The following is a 22294-nucleotide window of genomic DNA, read 5'->3' as shown; positions in this document are numbered from 1 at the left end:
GTGTTGTGTGTGTGTGTGTGTGTGTGTGTGTGTGTGTGTGTGTGTGTGTGTGTGTGCGTGTGTGTGTGTGTGTGTGTGAATCTGCATGTATTTGTGTGTGTGTGTGTGTGTGTGTGTGTGTGTGTGTGTGTGTGTGTGTGAATGAGAGAGAGCGCGCGCGGTAAAGACAGAGCCATTTCAGCACCACCTTTGTGGACAGCGACATTCCTTCCCATGTACTGTTAGTTGCCAGTATGAGTCAAAAAAATAATCTTACTTCAGAAATTCTCTCATTCTTTTCACATACGCTGTTCTCAAATGTGCGCCGTATTTTTTGGATAGACATAGCGAAACTGATAACTGTATGAAATGTTCAGAGCGTGTTTTGTTAAGTGTATTTATTGCGATGTAACGAACTTGTTTTGCAATTTGTGGTCTCCGAGATTTGAGTCTTTTTTGATATTGAGTAGTTAATGTAAGTGTTGGGGGTGGGACAGGGGGAGTGCATGTGTAACCAGAGCTCTGTTTGGAACAAAGATGTACACGTATCAACTTATATAGCTAACCACAAATAGTTATTCTATGAGTTGTACATGGTAGCTTTGTACTCAAAAAGTGGGCTTTGTACGCCTTTAAGAGATATCTTGCCATCCATTGGACAAGGGGGAGATGTGCTTTGCACCAATGATGAGCAGGCCTCTAGGAAGGGATCTACTCCCTCTTTATTCCACCGCAGCGGGATAATGATAAAGGCTGCCAAAACAGAGGATGCACACGACGAAAATGGCTATAATGTTTTTGACCGCTACACATTTTTTGAGCTGTTTTTGTAATTTCACGTGAAGACTAATATTTTAACCAGTTAATGCAAACTGAACTCAAATTAATGGAGAACGCAAACGCACCAGTGAAATGAGAAACAACAAGAGGCACCGGGAATGGAAATGGGCAGCGCTTTGGCTGCTAAGAAATACATTTCTGTGGAATATAGTTGGAGCTCAAATTCGTTACACTATACCAGAAGAACTGACGGAAGGCTCTGTTGTCGGAAATATCGCGAAAGACCTTGGTTTGGAAATTTCTGATATCGCAGGTCGTAATTTGAGGATTGCTTCGGAGTCTGGCGGACAGTACTTCAGTGTCGAATCGGGAAAGGGTGAGCTGGTCGTGAAAGGCAGAATTGATAGAGAGAGCCTGTGCGGTCAAATCGCGAGCTGTGTCTTGCCATTACAGGTCGTTATAGAGAATCCGTTAGAGCTGCATCGTGTGGAGATAGAAATACAAGACATAAATGACAATTCACCAGTATTTCACACTAAGGATGGAATATTAAGAATAGCAGAATCCATAGCCCCCGGAGCTCGTTTTCCACTGGAGAGTGCCGAAGATTTTGATGTTGGTAGAAATAGCTTAAGGTCATATACCTTAAGCAATAGTGAATATTTTCGATTAAATGTTAAAACGCTCAAAGATGGAAGAAAAGTGCCAGAGCTGATTTTGAATAAAACCTTAGACAGGGAAAAGCAGTCCGTTCATAAAATTGTTTTGACCGCACTAGACGGTGGAGATCCTGTAAAATCTGGAACAGCTTTAATAGAGATAATTGTTCAAGATAACAATGACAATGAGCCAAAATTTGAAATGACGACATATAAAGTATCTGTGCACGAAAATGCCGAGGTTGGGTTAAGTGTGGTGACCATAAAAGCCAACGACCTTGATGAGGGACCCAATGGTGAGATACTGTATTTTTTCGGTGCGCACACGTCGGATTCTGTTAGAAATTCTTTTCAAATTAACGCTGAGACGGGAGAAATATCGGTATTAGGGAAATTAGATTATGAAAACATGAAATTGTACACTTTTGATGTTTGTGCTAAGGACAAAGGTAATCCACAACTGGAGGGTCATTCTTCGGTTCAGATAGACATTCTTGATGAAAATGACAACGAACCCGAGATTATTTTAACGTCCTTACACAGTCCTGTGGCAGAAAATGCAGTTGTTGGAACCGTTGTAGCTTTGATAAACGTTAAGGATTTAGACTCAGGCAGTAATGGTAAAGTTGATCTCAGTCTATCACCGGGCGTTCCATTTAAACTGAAGGCATCTTTTGACAATCATTACTCATTGGTGACAGAGTACATCTTAGACCGAGAAATTACTCCAGAATTTAAGATAGAGATAATAGCCGCTGATTTTGGCTCTCCATCTCTGAAAAGTATAAAACATATTAATATCAAAATATTAGACGTGAACGACAACGCTCCAGTTTTCTCGCAGCCTTCGTATGACGTTTACATTAAGGAAAATGTCCCCGCTGGTGCCTCACTTTTTTCTGTATCTGCCACTGACGTTGACCAAGATAAAAATGCTGTGGTCTCCTATTCGATTGTGGACATGAAACTCCAACAAGCTCCAGCAACATCGTACTTTTATATCAACTTTGAAAATGGAACTATTTATAGCATGAGCTCGTTTGATTATGAAAAATGGAAAAGGTACCAAATCATTGTACAAGCAAAAGACCACGGCTCACCGTCACTTAGTAGCAATGCAACTGTTAATGTTTTTATCCTGGACGAAAACGATAATTCACCCGCTGTCATTTACCCCTCTGCAGTCATGGGCTCTGTCTCTCATCAGAGGATGCCCCGGTCCGCAAAGGTAGGACACCTCGTTACTAAGGTAACGGCAGTGGACGCTGACTCAGGTCACAACGCCTGGATGTTCTATAGACTTGTGGAAGCTACGGACATGTCTCTGTTCATTGTCAATCTACATACAGGGGAGGTGAGGACTAAACGCTCAGTTTCCGAGCAGGATGACACCTCTCAGAGATTACTTATAGAAATAAGAGACAATGGAGAACCAGTCCAGTCAAGCACAGTCACCGTGGATATACTGTTAGAGGAGGGACTTCATGAGCCAATGTTAGACAACTCTCAGACAGCACCAGTTTCTAATAACAAAAGTGGAAAGATAACTCTCTATTTGATCATCTCTTTAGCTTTGGTGTCTGTTTTGTCATTATTGACATTTGTCGTCTTGCTGATAAAATGTGCTAAGAGGAGTAGAGGTGTCTGTTGTATTAGACGGACAGATTGTGATGGATACAAAAATCCCAACAGAAACCTGCAGATACAGCTGAATACTGATGGGCCTATAAAATATGTGGAGGTCTTGGGAGGTGACATGTTGTCTCAAAGTCAGTCTTTTGGGTCCTGTCTCTCTCCACTGTCAGAATTCAGTGACTTCACCCTCGTTAAGCCCAGTAGCACTCTTGACTTTAAGGAGATAAATGTGCTTGATGCATCTTTACCAGACAGCGCGTGGACATTTGAGAGTCAGCAGGTGAGCTAAGATTCAAAACCCTTGTCCCCAATGTTTTTAATGAGTAACAAGTGAGCCTCTCTTTTTCTCACTCTTTGGGTTATTGTTGTCAGTGTGTAGTATGGTAGTCACTCTGACTAGCAATTTGCACAAATATACCATGGTTTGTCCTGTCATCAGAAAACTTGTTTGCTAAGACTGGCCTCCTCAAAGAGAAATGTGAAAGTCTTGAAAAAGCAGTGCAGGGAATGGTTCATATTCCCACAACAAGACCAAGGCAGATTGTCTGCACCCAAAATAACAAAAACTAGATCTGTGAAAGCAGTTAAACTCAAATCCATTACAATGCACCCAAGTCCTTTAAAATATTTCTATTTAAAGCATTTATGAGGATTACAATGAACATATGCACTCAAGTATTCTTCGGGATAATGTGGGATGCAGAATAATATAATTTGTGGGTTAAGTCATGCCTTTAAGTTCTTATTTTTGAAAGTGATCAGAAATTTTAGTCTTTAGGGATGCCAGCATTTGTTATATGGGTGCCCAGTGGGGATGAGATGAATGATGGGGAATAATATGGCAAGCTTATTTGAAATCAGATAAAACTCATTTTTATGACCGTTGCTATGAAAAGTTTTCTATGAAAAATGTTATTTGCCCTATATTACTGTATTACTCATTTAATTGCACCACACATACCATTTCCTGTTCTTTGTCTGTTTGGGTGAGTATTAGCAGCATGGCGTAACCATAGAGAGGCTATTTAGGTTGTGGTTGCATCAGCTTGCAAATCAGTATGACTAAATTGTGTGATGTCACTCATCTGTCTCAGTCCGTGTTTTCAGTATTATTCACTGGCGTTTTACTTGGTAACATAGAGTGCGTCTTTAAGTGACACCTCCTTTTCTATTGGACGATGAACATTCTCTCGGTGCACCAATAACATGCGGGATTTTAAAGAGAGATCTACTGCCTCCTCGTTCGTTCCGTTAGCAGTACAAAGCTCACGACCAGGGGGACGGGGATGCGCTACCGTCGCAAAGACATAATGGATATTAATATGAATCTAGGGCCAAAGGCTTTATCGAAACTCTTTATTTGGAAACATCTATAATGTTCGGTTATATTCAACTGCGCAGTGTACCGTACATTTCAAATAAACAGAAATAAAATCATGAAGAGGACGGGATTTGGAGGTTGGAAATGGCACTTACTCTGGCTCATGCGCTTCTTCCTTTTGTGGAATAACACAGAAGCGCAGACACGGTATACAATTCCAGAGGAGCTTAATGTGGGTTCTGTTGTTGGAAATATCGTTAAAGATTTGGGCTTGAAAATGTCAGAGATTTATGATCGTAAATTGCGAATAGTCTCCGAAGCAGGTAAGCAGTATTTCAGTGTGGATTTGAGAAAGGGCGAAATGGTGGTAAACGACAGAATCGACAGGGAGAAGCTTTGTGGACAAAATACAAATTGTTTGCTGCAACTAGAAGTTGTAATCGAGAACCCTCTTCAGCTTTATAGAGTGGATGTAGAAATTCAGGATATCAATGACAATTTCCCACATTTTCAGTCAAAGGATCGCGTTTTGAAAATAGCAGAGTCTACTGTTCCCGGTGTCCGTTTCCCTTTAGAGAGCGCACAAGACCCCGACGTTGGCAGTAACTCATTAAAATCATACTCATTAAGTAGCGACGAATGTTTCAGTTTGAAAATAAAGGATCTTGGAGACGGTAGAAAAATACCAGAACTTGTTCTAGAGAAAGCCCTTGACCGCGAGAAGAAGGCTGTGCACCGTCTATTATTGACTGCCCTGGACGGTGGAAATCCAGTTCGGTCTGGAACTTCACAGATAAACATTACGGTGCTCGACAACAATGATAATAATCCAGTATTTAAAAAATCAGTATACAAGGTTGCTGTTCCAGAGAATACTCCAAAGGGTACGTCTTTTCTCAAGGTTGATGCAATGGATTTGGACGAGGGCCTAAATGGCGAAATACAGTATTCCTTTGGGGAACATACCCCTAATGCTGTTCGTACATTGTTTCACATTGATCCAGACTCCGGAGAAATTACTCTAGTTGGGGAGCTGGATTATGAAAATATCCCCAGTTACAATATAGAGATCAGTGCGAAGGACAAGGGTGTGCCTGAGATGGAGGGCCACTGCACAGTTCAAATAGAAGTATCTGATGTGAATGACAATCCTCCTCAAATAGTATTGACTTCTCAGCCAAATCCTGTACGTGAGGACGCACCAAGTGGCACCGTGGTAGCTTTGATTAGCGCACGAGACATTGATTCCGGTGCCAACGGACAGATCGTGTTGCAAATTCATCCGGAATATCCTTTCATACTGAAGCCGTCTTTTTCTAATAGCTATTCTTTGGTAACCAATGGGGTTTTAGACCGGGAAGTGTTCCCTGAGTATAACATAGAAGTCATTGCATTTGACTCTGGTTCCCCTCCTCTGAGCAGCAAAACTATTGTACCTGTTCGTATTCTTGATGTTAATGATAACCCACCAGTGTTTTCTGATACTTCCTATAATGTATACTTAACAGAAAATAACATCCCAGGTACTCTAATATGCTCGGTTTCAGCCTCAGACTTGGATTTCGGACAAAATGCCAAAATAACCTACTCTATCCTGGACTCTAAGATTCAGGGCGCTTCCATATCGTCTTACGTTTATATTAACTCAGAGAACGGAAGTATTTTCAGTATGCATTCATTTGACTACGAGAAAATGAAGATGTTTTCAATTCTGGTGCAGGCAAAAGATCAAGGCTCTCCATCTCTAAGTAGTAATGCTACTGTTCATGTTTTTATTCTGGATAAGAATGACAATGCTCCAGTTGTCATTTATCCCTCTGCAGTCATGGGCTCTGTCTCTCATCAGAGAATGCCCCGGTACGCAAAGGTAGCACACCTCGTTACTAAGGTAACGGCAGTGGACGCTGACTCAGGTCACAATGCTTGGATGTTCTATAGGCTTTTGGAAGCTACGGACATGTCTCTGTTCATTGTCAATCTACATACAGGGGAGGTGAGGACTAAACGCTCAGTTTCCGAGCAGGATGACACCTCTCAGAGATTACTTATAGAAATAAGAGACAATGGAGAACCAGTCCAGTCAAGCACAGTCACTGTGGACATACTGTTAGAGGAGGGACTTCATGAGCCCGTTTCAGACATAGATCAAAGAAGGACTGATGGCACCAAAAAAAGCTCTAAAATCACGTTTTACTTGATCATTTCTCTGGCTGCAGTGTCGGTGTTATGTTGTCTAACATTTGTCATTTTACTCGTGAAATGCGCTAGAAATGGCAACGGACGGACGAGTTGTTGCATCAGACGATCAGATACTGATGGATACAAAAATCCCAATAGAAACCTCCAGATCCAACTCAACACTGATGGGCCTATAAAATATGTGGAGGTCTTAGGAGGTGACATGTTGTCTCAGAGTCAGTCCTTCGGGTCCTGTCTCTCTCCATTGTCAGAATTCAGTGACTTTACTCTCGTTAAACCCAGCAGCACCATTGATTTTAAGGATCTAAACGTGCTTGATGCGTCTTTGCCAGACAGCACGTGGACGTTCGAGAGTCAACAGGTGAGCAAACAGGAAGAAAATAATTTTTCCTCAGCTGAGTTAACTGTTTTATTTTTATTTATTTATTTATTTGTGTGTGTGCGTGTGTGTGTGTGTGTGTGTGTGCGCGCGCGTGTGCAGAGCGAGAGAGAGAGCGCAGTTGTGCCTCTTCTCAAAGAAGCTGCCTGTCTTTGTTTCTTATTGGAGTGTAATCGGAGCAGAACTTCGCCTCCCAATAGATGAACCCTCTCTTTGTTGTACCTCTCTCCCACCTCCTCTTGGTAAAAAAGGTTGAGTCATTTCAGTGCAGGGTATGAACAAGAGTGGAAGTAGGCTATGCCTGAACTTCAAGCTTTTCGCTCAACTTCAGAACTAATGACGAAATCAGAATAGCCAACATGTATTAGTTTTGTTAGATAAGTTAGGAGTTGTTGCACTAAATGGGATGTTCCCTCTCCCAAGAATCTATAAAGTTGACAATGGAAAGTGCACAGCAAAAGAAAAGGTCCTCTGGATGGCTGATGATACCGCTTATACTACATTCTTTGTTCTTTGCAACAAGTGGTGCTGATTTAACTTATTCTGTTTGGGAAGAGCTCACACCGGGAACTGTTGTTGGATACATAACTAAAGATCTGGATATGGACCCTCGAAAGACAATTTACCGGAACCTTCGTATCGTCTCCGATTCCCATGCCAAATACTTTAACGTGGACCTAGCCAGCGGAGCATTAGTAATAACACAAACACTGGACAGAGAAAGTATATGTGGGGCAAGTTTGACGTGTTATCTACGCCTTCAGATCTTGCTACAGAATCCATTAGAAATGTATAGTGTAGTCATAGAAATTTTGGATGTCAACGACAACGAGCCGCTGTTCCAGACTAAGAATACCTCTCTGGAGGTTTCTGAAGCGGCTGCTCCGGGAACTACGTTCCGTTTGGAGAGTGCACAGGATTATGACGTGGGTACAAACTCACTACGCACTTACGCACTTAGTTCAAACGACTGTTTCATTTTGAAAGTCGAAACTAAAAGTGACGGTCGCAAATTTCCTGTTTTAGTATTGGATAAACCTATCGACAGAGAAAAGCAGAACGAATTCCGGTTAGTCCTAACAGCAATAGATGGTGGTAAACCCGAGAAATCTGGAACGACTCTCATTCTGATAAACGTTCTGGATGTTAACGACAATGCTCCCGAGTTTGAACAAACAGCACAGAGGGTGAAATTGTTAGAAAACTCACCCCCGGGAACATTAGTAACAGTACTAAATGCCTCTGATGCTGATCATGGTTTGAATGGGGAAATATCCTACTCTTTTGATAAGTACACCTCTGAGCATGTCCTGAACCTTTTCAGTGTGGATTCCAGGACAGGTGAATTGCGAGTGACAGGCATGGTGGATCATGAATTGATAAGCGTTCATGACATCACAATTCAAGCAAAGGATAGGGGAACCCCTGCAATGGAGAGTTCCTGCAACATAAAGGTGGAGATCATTGATATAAATGACAACACACCAGTCATTACTATCAATTCCTTGACGCAGGTGCTGAATGAGGATGTGGAACCGGGTAGTGTGATTGCAATAATTAGTGTAAAAGATGAGGATTTAGGGGAAAATGGGCATATCAATGTGAGCATACCGCATGGGCTGCCTTTTAGGCTGAGCTACCCATTTGAGGAACACTACACCCTGATGACAGATGGCATTCTGGACAGGGAGTCTGTAGCTGAATACACCATCACTGTGATAGCCACTGACTCAGGCTCCCCTCCCCGTTCCTCGCAAGAGTCCTTTGTCGTTCGTCTTTCAGATGTAAATGACAACGCCCCAGTCTTTTCACAGCCCTCCTACTCAGTGGATATATCAGAGAACAATGCTCCCAACACTCCCCTTCTGACTGTGTCTGCTTTTGACCCAGATATGGGTGAAAACTCCAGTCTCTCCTTTTCCATCTTGGACAGTGAGATTCACGGTTCTCACGTGTCATCGTACGTGTACATAAATGCTAAGAAAGGTGATATATATGCCTTGCGAACCCTCGACCATGAGCGGATGAATGCGTTTCAGGTCCTGGTGCAGGTTCGTGACGCAGGAACTCCGGCACGGAGCTCCAACACCACTGTGCATGTGTTCGTAAAAGATGAAAATGACCACACTCCTGCCCTCATATATCCTGCACTTCCCCCAGATGGGACTCTGCAGTTCATTGTGCCCAGCTCTGCTGGCACAGGGCACCTGATCAATCGGATAACGTGTATAGATAGTGACAGCGGGCACAACGCTTGGCTATTCTACAGTCTGTCTGGTCAGGACGCAGGACTATTCCACATTGGAGCTCATACAGGAGAGCTGCGCTTGGCCCGTAGGTTGGAACAGGAGGATAACAGATCTGTGTTCAGTCTTATCATTGCAGTGCAGGACAATGGCAACCCTTCACTCTCTACAAATGTGGCTGTCAACGTCACAGTGGCTGAGAAACACTCAGATATTTCTGCTGAACGTCGAAGCTCCTCCCCAAAACAGGGAGCTGGCTCTGACCTGACTCTCTACCTGATAGTTTCTGTGTCCTGTATTACGGTCGTGTCCCTCTTAACCTTCACAGCTCTGTTGATGCACTGGCTGGGCCGGCGTGGTCACCTGACCTGTCTTTCTCGCTACCTCTGCTTCAAGCATGCTGTCCATCAGCACCAACACCAAGACCTTCATTTGCAGCTGAACACAGATGGTCCTATAAGATACATGGAGGTTGTAGGGGAGTCCCGGGATCCTGGCAAACGTACATATAGACCTTGCTTCTCCACCATCTCCAGCAGGAGTGACTTTGTGTTTGTTAAGACACCCCATAATGGCTTGAGCTTAACACTTTCCAAGAAACTGTTCACAAATTCTGTCATCGAGGTGAGCATTCCCAAAAGACGGAGCTTCAGTGTAATGCTCTACTGTTGGTAGGCTGCAAAAGCACATTTGATGATGAAACAGTTGTGATGATTTTCTGTCAGGATGACCAATGACAAATTAAAAAGGTAACTTATGACTTTTGGCTTGTTCTTGGCACATAATGTAGTGTTGTAATGCGGTGTACCTGGGAGGTGGGTGAATATTTAGTCTAGCTGCACGGTGACTCACTCTAGGAGGCTTCCTGTGATATAACAGATGGTGATTCAAAGGAAAACCCAACATGTGTTTCCGCAAAGAGAGATGTGGAGATGAAAAGAAAGAAGCTCTGTGTGTGTGTGTGTGTGTGTGCGTGCGCACGTGTGTGTGTGTGTGTGTGTGCGCGCGCGCGCGCGTGCATGTGTGTGTGTGTGTGTGTGTGTGTACATGCATGTGCTACACATTATATGTACAGAAGACACACTAACCAAAATGAAATACTCCAGATCCAGTTGTTCAGATCCATAAGGCTGTTGTTTTGTATAATGAAGTTTCTTGGTTTGTTATCATTTTTCAAAGACCTACAGTGACCTTTCCATATGACCCTTTGCTGCAGTCTCAGTGAGTCATGCCATGTTTTACATTCACTGGCCCAATCTCTTCTTTGTTCAGTCATTCAGATACAAACAGACATAATAATGGATTCTTACTTGCAGGCTAATAACACCATATGTGTGTGTGTCTGTTTGAATAATTGAACAAAAAGGATTTGAGAAAATACACTGCAGGGAGTTTTTTTCCCACATCTGACTGATGGAGTAAAGTTGTTTTCAGGCTACCACATCAGGACCACATGTGAGCAATCCCGGCCTCTCGAGATCTGACCTACTGCTGTGTAATTTTGCCTGGGATTTTAGAAGTTCAGTAATGTGGGATGTTAAAGTTACATGTGTTTTTCTTCAGTTGGGACTGAGATAAATGAGCAGATGGATGCTCACGGCAAAGACTGTGGTGTTGTAATGAAGGATGTTTCGCATAGTGCTGGACTAAGAAATCAACAGAAACAGAAGCTGCAAAGGCAGCGTAAAAACAGCATGAATGAACAAGATTCTTTCACCTGCACCAGTTGTTGTAAGACAAGGGAAAATGGCTATTACCCACTGTTTTGACTTTGTTTTAGTTACCGCAAATGCTCAGTACATTTCTTTTTAGATTTGACTCGGGCTTTTGTGTTGATGTGAACTGGAATATTGGTTTGTGTGGATGTCTATGTGTCCCATTGTTAGGATGCACTCATGTGTGTTCGCGACATAATGGATTTTTCAATTATTAATACTCTATTCCTCCTTCAACTTCTGACTCCAAATCAGATTTGGTCTATTTTTTTACTACCTTACTTAATCTTCTCTCTCTCTCTCTCTCTCTCTCTCTCTCTCTCTGCTACTCTGTAATATTTTTCTATGACTGTTTAATGAACACACTGAAGAGCATTTGAAGCATCGTGTGAGACTACATTGTGACTGCTCCTTAATAAAATGCTCCTTAGGATTCTAAATCTGTATGGCATCACAGATGGAGTCCCAGACTGAAGTCCGTTCCTTCCCTGCAAATAAACTGTAATGCATTTTCTGACCATTATCATTCTCTTCTTTCCTCAGCAAAAGCCCCCTAACAATGACTGGCGTTTACCCCCGAACCAGAGACCTGGACCAAGTGGGTGAGTGTCTGAAGTTACTTATGTACACAGTCACATTTAATCGAATATTCTAATTAGAATTTAAAGGCAACCATACCTCACATTTAGCATATAAATACTTCTGTGGAGGAGCCTATAAGAGCAGTGGGTTGTTTTTCTTTGGTTGGACATTACATATGGGTGAAAATACTCATTTGCGGTGGATGATGTTAAACGTAAAGTTGGCTTAGTGAACTAAGGATTGGGTAATTCAGTTTCCTGGGATAACTTTAAGTATAGTCATCTTTCTTTATTTATATTGATCAATCTTTTTAATGAAATATAATATTATAAAGAAATGGATACTCTTCTTCTTATGCCTCTAACATACTGCACGAGTAGAATGACTTAAGATTTTCTTTGCTGAACACCTAAAATATCCAATTGAAATGTTCGAGTCAAGGCAAGGGCGCAACAGTTTCTTGATTGGGGTTGAGTTTCCTACTATCATGAGACCACGCTCTACATATGATCATTTCAGTCTGGGGGTAGATAGCTATAAAGCTAATCTGTCCTCAGAACAAGAGACATGGCAACAACGTTGGCTTTGCCACAGAACTCCTGGAAATTTCACCCCAATAACCTATCAAACGCTATCATTGTGTTATGAGACTCCGAGGCCTGGCCCCCTGCCTTTACACTGATATCAGTCTCGTACTGATTGGGCGGCAGGTGAGTGAGTGATGGCTGCGTGCTCCTATCCCTGTGTTTCAGCCAGCACAGGTACCACACCATGCAGCAGAGATGGACTCCATACGAGAGGGCCAGGTAGAGTGGACTAGGAGGCTTGGATGTGTATGATTAAGCTTGGCCCCAGGCTTGGAGCCCTGTAGTGGAAGTAGATGTCTAGGTTTGATAGAGCTGCGTGTACTCCAGCTTGGTTGCACACTGTCCAGTCTGTACCCAAACCACATGTCAATGTGCATTTTAGCTGTGAAAACATCGTTTTAAGTTGGCTGTGTGAAGTTGGTGTTGAGGCTTTTTTTTTTTTTTTAGGCATGTATGTAGTCGGTGGAATGCATATTCTGTCAGTACTTTCAGCTGGTTCTGTAGGCATTGTTTAACTGTGTTTAACTGTGCTTATGGAAATATCCTTTTACCTGTGTATTTAAATAGAAATACAGGTTATCTGATTGATATATTTGTAGTCTGTGCCCTTAGATGAGAGCACATTTTACTGTAGTGCTTTCTTTCCTTCTTTTGTTCTTGTTTGTGTATGTGTGTGTGTGTGTGTGTGTGTGTGCATGCGCAGGTGAGTAGCAGATATAGATGAGGGCAAACTATTTGTCCATCAGTTATTTTTTATATGTCCCCTTAGTTCTGTAAATGAGTACAAAGCTTTGTAATATTTCTTTGTAGTTTGTAATTTTATGTGAAGCATCTCAGCACACCAGTTGAATTTTTATTATGGCAATAAAGCAGAATTCTACAACCAGTAAAGTGATACGCTTCTGTTAAATAATCCTTTTAAGCAAATTGTCATTTTACACTGTATGTGGCTTATCAGAATGTAACTGAAGGCAGAGAACTAAGGAATAGAACAGATATAATGTTTGGAGCGTAAAAGTGTGTGTGTGTGTGTGTGTGTGTGTGTGTGTGTGTGTGTGTGTGTGTGTGTGTGTGTGTGTGTGTGTGTGTGAACTAGCCTATCTGTCTGTCTGCGTTACTAGACTACGCTACATTGCCACTTCTGCTCTGTCTGGTTCAAACCTCCATTTTCTGCCTGCACTATAATGCTTCTGATTCTCCTACAAAATGGTTGTCTCAGCTAGAAGCACAGCGACTCTATTCTCATAAACTGCATGTGTGTGTGTGTGCGTGTGTGTGTGCGTGTGTGCGTGCGTGTGTGCGTGTGTGTGTGTGTGTGAGTGAGTGAGTGAGAGAGAGGGAGAGAAAGAGAGAGAGAGAGAGAGTGAAAGAAAGAGAAGCAGAGCTAAAGAAACAGAGAGAAAGAGAAAGAGATTAAAAACGTGTATAAATGTGTTCATGTAGACTAAAACGCCTTCTCTGTTGTGCAGAGCTGGAGCGCGTCCTGAGGAGGCAGGTGTTGTCTCAGGCACTGGACCCTGGCCCAACCCCCCTACTGAAGCTGAACAGCTCCAGGCTCTGATGGCTGCTGCCAACGGTGAGTCTGACATCAATCTCTCCCTCCTCCTCCCTCGCCCTCTATCCATGTACCATTGCATTCTCTCTTCATGCATTGCCAGAGAGAGAAAGAGAGAGAGAAACAGAGAGGAAGAGAAGCAGAGAGACTGAGCTGTTATTCATAAAGTCTTACAGAGATAACTGTAAGGATGTGTGTCTATATATATATATATATGAATGGACGTGAGTCTGTTCAAGTGGTGTCCTTCCATCAGTAATTGCACAGACAGAGAGAGAGAGAGACAAAAAAGGTCTTTCCACTGATCCACAGTGCATAGCTTATGTATACCAGAGCATGCACAAAGCCTTAAGTGACTAACATGGAGTGCTTGACAGATAGAAGGTTCTTTATTCCACCGTTTCACAGCTGCAGTCAGTAACTGAACGCTACACTCTCTCAGTAAACACTATCAGCTAAATAGATTAACTGTTACACAGAACTATACCGCAATGATACAGACAGTTCTGCGTTTGGCCGCAAAAATGGGTCATGAATATGAGCACACATATTAAAATGAATGTGTTGTGCGTATGCAATATAATGGTTTATAATAATCTGTATTGTCCATGAATGTTTCTCTTTCTATTTCGATATTGAATGTTCTCTGTTCCTAATGTTGCATAGAGCATTGATGCCCAAGGAAAAAGATTCCTCTCATTTTAGAGCAGTTTGCAGAACTGAGACAGGATCAGTTGTTACCTCTGCATTTTTGCACAACTCTTTGATACGCTGTATTAGAATGTGTCTATTGTATGAAGTCAGCTCTGTGCATCCACCGTGTGTTTTACAGTGTCAAAGTGACGTGTGTGAATGAGTGAATGTTCTGGCATATGTAATGCATGGGGGAGGGGAGAGGCTTACTCCTTTACTGCAAAAACAGGCCACTGCAATGCAGCAGTCAAGTGACTGGGTGTGAATTATAGCTACTGTGCGGAACCAAACGTGCTATAACCCCTTTTTATTTCTCCTTCCTTCCCCCCTTGCTTCCTCTCTCCCTCCTTCCCTCCCTCCTTCTCTCTCTCTCTCTCTCTCTCTCTCTCTCTCTCTCTCTCTTTCTTTCTTTGTCTCTCTCTTTCTCTCCAATTCTGTCTGTACCCGTCCCCTCAGAAGTGAGTGAAGCTACCGCAACTCTGGGTCCTCGCTATAACGCCCAGTACGTCCCCGACTACAGACAGAACGTCTACATCCCGGGCAGCACCGCCACACTGACGGCCAATCCGCAGCAGCAGATGCCCCAGCAGGCCCTGCCCCCGCCCCAGGCCATGCCCCCAGCCGAGCCCCCAAAGGCTGCCCAGACCCCTGCCAGCAAGAAGAAGCCAACCAAGAAGGACAAGAAGTAAGGCGGGCGTAATCATTAATGTCGCTATCGGAGGCCGTGTTCCTGGATCTGAGCTGTTCTCCTTTGATGATCTGTCAGAGTTTCCCTTGTTAGATTATTAGATCCTTTAAGTTGTGAATTAGTGATGACACGCATCATTTTAACAGAAGAGGTTTTGTTTTAAAGTTCTAATCTTTGTGTTTAGTAAGCAATGTATAAGTAGTGTATATTGCTACTAATCTAACTTGTTCGCTATGGTAGAGGTTTTTGTTTTTATAGAGCTTTTTGTTTCCTTTGTTAAAGTAGGACTTTAATAGGCATAATAGACAACTAAAAGGAGATGTGTTCAGATTCCAGGTGTAATTCCAAAACGAGTTAAAAATGGGTTTAAAGGCCTAGTGCTGTAAAATAGTGCGACCAGAAAAAAGGAAAAGAAAAAACGTATAAAAAAACAAACAAACAAACAAACAAACAGACAAAAAAAAAATCTGTCCATCTTTTTTTCATGTTAAAGCTTTTTTGTGATCCGTTTAAAGTAGATGCTTCATGTGATTACAAGAATGATGCTGTTAGATTATTTAAGAGGAAGTGCCATAGCTCCTAAACCATTTTGCATGATCCACTTTTACCAGAAAATTAAGATGAAGAACTATGCAGTCAAACAAAGGAGAAAAAGATATGACGGAAAATGATCTGGTTAAGTCTAAAGCTGATGTCGTTTGTAGAATAAGAGAACCACTGGTAGGATTTACATTGTAAAACCCCACCATTCTTTTGAAATGTAATCATTCGAATAGTACATATTAGTACAGATTGAATTGTTATCAGGTTCTCTCATTACATCATGATAAGCCACTAAGTGTGTATCTACAGAGAGCAGAGTTTAATATTAGGTTTATGATTTTACAACATTTGTCCCTGTTACATGAACTTTACTCTGTAATGGATGCTTTAGACCTGTTTTAAAACATGAAAAGCATTTTCCAAACATTGAATCAGTGTTGGTTTAGTATAAAATGGATGTTGTACAACAGTTTGAGTCAATCTGACAGGGTCTGTGTAGTCTTAGTGGATGGGACACGTGACAGAACCTTGGAAAAGTGCTTAGGGAGGCGGTTTGTGGGTTGGTGGGTGTTAAACTCCCTGCCTAGTATTTGGGGATGATAAAAAAAAAAGGATAGGAGGTGATTGGATAAACAGTGTATGCTAAATTGTGTTGAATGAACAATCGTAGAATTTAATCTAACCAATAGCACCAACATGATTCTGCACAGTAGTCCAAAAATGCCACTGAGCTCACTAAATGAAATGCACTGTTTTTAGTTGATGATTAGTCTTTTATGTGGAAGTTCCCAAACTAACCTCTGCAAGAAGACAGATTGGAATGTTATGAACACTCTCCTTGTTTCAGTATAACCCCAAATGCACCAACCCTCCACTCCAGTGTATATAAGAGATGTAACCAGTCTGTATAAACTTTAGAGGCACACAAAGCCAGCTACTACTGGAATGTTTCCCTGTTTTAATTAAAAAAGAAAAACAAAACGAGAAAAAAAAAAATATGAAAAATATTAAAAAAAAAAAAAAAAAGATTCAGTGTACTAGTCTAGGTACCAATGCTTCGATCTTACAGACTAACCAAACTGTAAATAAAAAAAAAAAAAGTATATCTAAGGACACGCAGTCGTAGCTATATGCTTGTGAAACTTGTGCATATTTTTGTGTTTTTTTCCTTTTCTTCACTTTCTTTCTTTTAGCTTGTCGCAAACATTTGAATGATAACAAACAACACTTGATGTCTTTGAGGTGTTTCTTCATATATCTGTAACCTTTTCTGTGTTTGTAATTTCAGTTAGTTGTTAATGCTACTGGGATGCCATGGCTCTCTAATTGATATAAATATATAAATGTTTGTCTGCTGCTGGAGTACCTTTCTATATTCTATTGTAGTACCTTTCTTATTTACTGCTTAGTGCTTCATGTTACGCTTTTCTTTTATATGCTAATATTTATATTGCTGTTTAACATTTGTTTATGTTTATGTTCATTATTGAAACACTTACATTTCAAAATAAAGAGTTTGTCAGAACTCATGTACACAACTAAGCTTGGCTTTATTGTTTTTTAATGGTCTTTGCTTTGTTTTGTTTATTATTCATTAGCCAGTTGAAATAAAACAGTCATACTTACCGTTTGTATGTCAGCCACATTGTGTGTAATCTTGTGTAATCTTGGTGACAACTGTTAACTGCTCAGTGGAGAAAAATAATGATCCTCCCCTAAAACTCACCCAAGTACCCCTTCTTCAAGTAAGGAAAAGTAATGATCAGCTGTCTCTTTTTTCAAACAGTGCTCTTGGGTTTTCAGGCTCGCAACTTTAAAACAAAGGTGACCTATTTATCATACAGTTTTATACAACTCAGTCACAGCAAACGAAAAAAAAAAAAAAAAAAAAAAATTTAAGAAAAAAGTTGAGAGTTACTCTGTAGAGATTTGAGAAATAGGGCATCAGCTTGCTGCAGTTTCTTTGCCGAAAGAGGCCCCACATGCCGATTTCCACATTTCTACATTCTGCATCCTAAAATGAGTTTATCCGTACCGCGCCGAACCACTGAGACAAAGATCTTTCAAGCCACGTACAACAAAAAACAAAACAGCCTTGTGTTCTTTCTTTAGTCTGTTTAAACATACTTACATACAAGCATGAGAAGGAGCTCGCTATGGATCTTGAATGGAGAATCAAACTTGAGGGGGAAAAAACACACCCAGAGAAAACAGAGACACTGATTGAAAATCATGGCATTTCATTAAAAATATGAGTCACTTGTTTGCACCGTATAACACGTACCCATATAAAACTGCCTTTGTCCTCCTCGTTCTGTAGCGTCAGCTCATCTATATATAGAAGTAAGACTGCCACAATGGCAGAGTGGCAGTCACACACGCTGATTCATCTGGCATGATACAACAGAGTGGGTACAAAGCGATAATTACATAAATGTTGATGATAAAGGCATTCCCTCGTAAAACAGTCTGCAGCAAGGAGTTAATCGTAATTTTTCATTTCATTTCAGTAAAACTGTATTTTCCTTTGTCTTAATCACTGTCCATTCATGACAATTCATTACATTTCAACTTGTCTTTTCCACTTGTTCCTGGTGATTGAGGCAAATATCGTTTCTTGTAAAATAGATGGACTAATTGGTAAACAGGACGTTGGAAATAGATACATTAATCTAATCGATACATTAATTTAATTGAACCTAAACATTCACTTTCAGGTATAATACATGGATTTGTGTGAGCTGATATAAATATATTTTACTATTTCCTCCCGCTGAAGAATAAACCTCCATTTTATTGAAACAGATCATCAGATCTGCACACAGTGAGCCTGTCTCTCCTCTGCAACAAAATGGCCGATGTTTCACACCACTGCAGCGGTTGCCAAGGTGATAAGAGAGGGACTCCAGTATTCTCTGAAGCAGCAGTCTCCAATTTTCCAAATGAGTCAGGAGCAAGCATAGCAGAATGCTACAGCATTTACCAATGCAGCTTATGCCAGATTCAAGACTACTGCACATAAGTATTTTATGCTAGTATTGGGAAATAGCTGGTCTTTTTTCAATGGTTATGCCATAACCTTGGCACGTTAATGCTCAGAGCAATCTCACATGACTGTCTATATTACAGTTTCAGTCAGAATTTTACCTCGTTCTGTAAGTAGATTAAATATGAGAGAAAGAAGAAGAGTCATACTCAGGCCTGAGTCAGTAAAGCACCATGAGAGTTTCAGCTTCTCTCTCTCTCTCTCTCTCTCTCTCTCTCTCTCTCTTTCTCTCTCTCTCTCACCCCTAAGCGCCTTACCCATGTCAGTGAAGCTCTGCTTGCATTAAAGGATCAGATCAGCAAGACAAACTGTTACAGTTGGCAGCTGCTCCACTTTTAAACTCTACATTTTCTCTCTTCCAGAATTATTATTACCTCTAAAATTACACAAAGCTATAAAAAGAAAATACAAAAACAAACAAACAAACAAAACCCTCTTATGTCTGGCAAATTCAGTTCAACGTACAGCGGACCGATCTGTGTTCAGGTTTGAATTCCTTTATGTTTTCTACTCACTGCAGACTGTTGCCAGGCAGACCTTTTTTTTTGGCAAGGGTGAACAATACCTTAAAATCTCTTTGGTCACTGTCAGTGTTCAGTCCCTCATGACTTATCAGTAATGGCCCATACTTACACACACAGGACAGATGGTCTTTTCAGATGCCACTCCTGTGTACTGCTGCTCATTTCATCAGTAAAGGTCATTTCCTCTTCAGCCACTGGTTATATTCACTTGGAAAGGTCAGCAAACTAATAGCTATCAAGAATACCCTAAATCAGCTCTCCATCTGTCAAGACCCACTTAATTTCATGCATTAACTCTTTGTGAACTAAAAGTGTGAGGCAGTTGTGACAAGCTTTCTTCTAAAATGTACCTCCCCAATATAAAAGCCTAGGGTTTACTAACTGGCATAGGAAACTGCCAGAATGGTGGCGTGTGTGTTTGTGGACACTGTTGTTTGTTGCCACGTTTTGTTCTGTTGAGGGGTGCTGAAGTCATGCGCAGTGAATGAGGTCCAGGGAGAGAGTTATTCTGATGGAATAAAAGACTCCATCTGGTGAGCGAACGTGTTTCCCTACCCCCCTCACACTGACTCCACTCCGTCATGCCCACCCTCCCCCTCCTGAGTTTCTACAACGCTGTGAACAGAGTCACCAGCTTCTCTTTAAGGGGTAGGGAGAAAAAAAAAATCCACTGCAGCTGCTGTTGTCATGGAAACTGGGCTGTCAACCTAGCCCTCCCACCAGCAGAAGGAAAAAAATATGGGATTCTGATCATCCAAGGGTAATTTTTTTAAAACACACAGAGATACCGTAATAAGGGGGGAAAAAAGAGACAATTTTTGCGCCTTACATTGCTCTTTCATTCAAGAATCAGAGCTCTTCATATTCACTCGAATTCTCTGTCTTTTTCTTGTCTTGTCTACATCCACATTTACAAACACGACTTACACCTTTGATTTACCGCCACACAAGCACAGAGACATCTGGCAGAAACTGGGCCATAGTGGTCAAGTCTGGGTCCCTCCGTCCTGACTAATAAATCCATGACACAAATCACGCACATATTCTCTGGTCTTTGTTTGGGTGGAGCTTAGCGCATAAGAACTGCTCTGCTCTTTGTGTAGACAAAGCAAAGTGTGTCAGATCAGACATGTTTCACGCAAGCATTCCTAAAGACGGTGACGGTGGAAAGGGGAAAGTAATGATAAGGTTTTCTGCAAAAAAAAAATATTACCTTTTGAACACACACACACACACACACACACACATGCGCATGCACAGACTCCTCTGTCCCATTTAATGCTTTTCAGAATAAATCATCATAACGTCAGCCTCCCTGCCTTCATTATCATAAAACCCACTCTGCTCTCCTCTTCCCACATCTTACCCTGTATCCCTCTATTTTTGTCTTTCTTTTTTGGTTCATCTCTCTGCAGTGCCTCTCTCCTCCTTTGTAATATTTATGGACCATAGACATTCTGCAGAGCGAGAGTTCATCAAACATGTCCGTCGCCCGTTTCTCCCTCTTGCTCTGCCGTTGCCATGACAACGCAGCATCCCCCCCCCCCCCCCACCTCCCTTACCCTCCCCACTCCACCCTATCCAGCCAACATTTGAGTTTGCTATTGACAAGCCACACACAGGTTTCTTTACTACGTGAGACCACATCACAAAAAGGACCGTCTTACACACCTGTAAATGCAGCACGCACAGCACTGACATGTTGCACTTGCACACTGTTACTCACATGAACTACATCTGAGGGGACTCATACAAATGTTACACTAATGGGGAGTAAAGCTTGTCCTTCTTTGTCTGTTCCTCTCTCGCATGCACTCACACAGCAGTGTCTCATGCCCTCACTTCTTTGCCAGCCAAATCACACCAAAGCACTGGGAAGACATTGCACTCCCCCCCCCCCCCCATTTCTCTCTCTCTCTCTCTCTCTCTCTCTACACTCCTCGCTTTTCATGATCTTTGGTTCTCTTCAGGTTTATTTCAAGACTTCTTTCATCAGAAACTCTCCATACAACGGTGCATAGCACAAAAATCACACGCACGTACACTTGCGTGAATACATAGACAAAATTTAAGCTAAAAGATCTGTACGCACACACACATCCCCACACACAAAGACTAAGCGAGAGGAACCTCGTCGTGAACAAGGAGCCTGGTTACTATGGCAACCGACACAGAGGAGATGACATGCTTTCTGACTGCCTAATTCAGTGTTTGTAGGTCGAAGGGATGGGTAGGGTTCTTTACATTGTCGTATAGAAACGGACCCTCATTCAGATGCTCTCTTACTTTCTGCAATCGAAGCAAACATCCAGTCCTCTTTTTTTAATCATTTCCCCTTTTTCATCTTTTTCGTTATCGGGCAGCTTTGCATTATTCGTGTTTCCCTGGCCCATTTTAAGGAGTGCACATTTAAGAGGGCTGCGCTACATATTTAATAATCATTTGAAATGAATCAAATATGAAATTTGCTACCATTACCAAAATAAGGTAGGTAAAGTCCACACAACACTTGTCTCAAAGTAAAGGAAATAAATAATTAATTATGCTTGTCGTGTCTACATTACGTGTGACACGTGTGAGACGTTTCAGTTTATTGTTTCAGTTGAACTGTTTGAAAAAAAAAGAAAGTGTCATGCGCTTTCCCACTCTTTCCCGAAAATGTTGCCGCGTGTTTCGCGATGTGTATGTTTGTGTTTGTTTGTCTGTCATTGCGAATGCAGTATGTGCTCTCATCTAAGCAGCTGCAGGTGGGGCTGGGTGGGCGGGGTCTGGTAAGAGGATAAAGAGAACAGTAACTCAGAGGATAATCACTCGGTCGCAAGAGAAATGTGCTGTTGTTTGTGTTGGCTTCCCCGTCTCTCCCTAACCCAGACATATCTCGTTAACTTTGGCTTGGGTAATGTGGGTTGGCGGATAGCTTGGTAGTATGGCTAGGCATGACGTGTCCTGGCAGGGAGATAAGTGCAGGAAGAGGCTGGGCTGTCAGTCAGACTGACACAGGATCAGTGCATTAGGACGACTTACTGCCTGCAGGCATAGAGAGGTACTCTCCCCACTCTGTGACCCAACCCCAACATCCAATCAATAACGGCAGTCCTGACCAAAGGCATGACAATTGCCCCAGATACACTCACACACACACACACACACACACATACACACA

The 22294-nt window shown here is 41.8% G+C and overlaps 2 protein-coding genes across 4 annotated transcripts; both read left to right on the top strand.

The window, feature by feature from the left end:
- The first annotated feature begins 891 nt into the window (after positions 1 to 891).
- LOC115828912 (protocadherin gamma-C5-like) lies at positions 892 to 3342 on the top strand. Its single transcript, XM_030793010.1, has one exon. It carries the CDS (start codon positions 892 to 894, stop codon positions 3340 to 3342), a length of 2451 nt encoding a protein of 816 aa, XP_030648870.1.
- Positions 3343 to 4325: 983 nt separating this feature from the next.
- LOC115828164 (protocadherin gamma-C5-like) lies at positions 4326 to 16541 on the top strand. 3 transcript variants are annotated; one of them, XM_030792094.1, is made up of 5 exons: positions 4326 to 6934; positions 11457 to 11515; positions 12248 to 12301; positions 13552 to 13658; positions 14790 to 16541. In XM_030792094.1, exons 1-5 carry the CDS (start codon positions 4490 to 4492, stop codon positions 15017 to 15019), a joined length of 2895 nt encoding a protein of 964 aa, XP_030647954.1. In that variant the 5' UTR covers positions 4326 to 4489; the 3' UTR covers positions 15020 to 16541. The 3 variants fall into 3 exon arrangements, with proteins under 3 accessions (XP_030647954.1, XP_030647956.1, XP_030647955.1); XM_030792096.1 differs by lacking the exon at positions 12248 to 12301; XM_030792095.1 differs by lacking the exon at positions 12248 to 12301 and having other exon boundaries at positions 14787 to 16541.
- The last annotated feature ends 5753 nt before the right edge of the window (positions 16542 to 22294 follow it).

The sequence above is a fragment of the Chanos chanos genome, chromosome 15 (genome assembly GCF_902362185.1).
Source record: "Chanos chanos chromosome 15, fChaCha1.1, whole genome shotgun sequence".
Lineage (NCBI taxonomy): Eukaryota > Metazoa > Chordata > Actinopteri > Gonorynchiformes > Chanidae > Chanos > Chanos chanos.
This window is presented reverse-complemented; position numbering and strand designations above follow the sequence as displayed.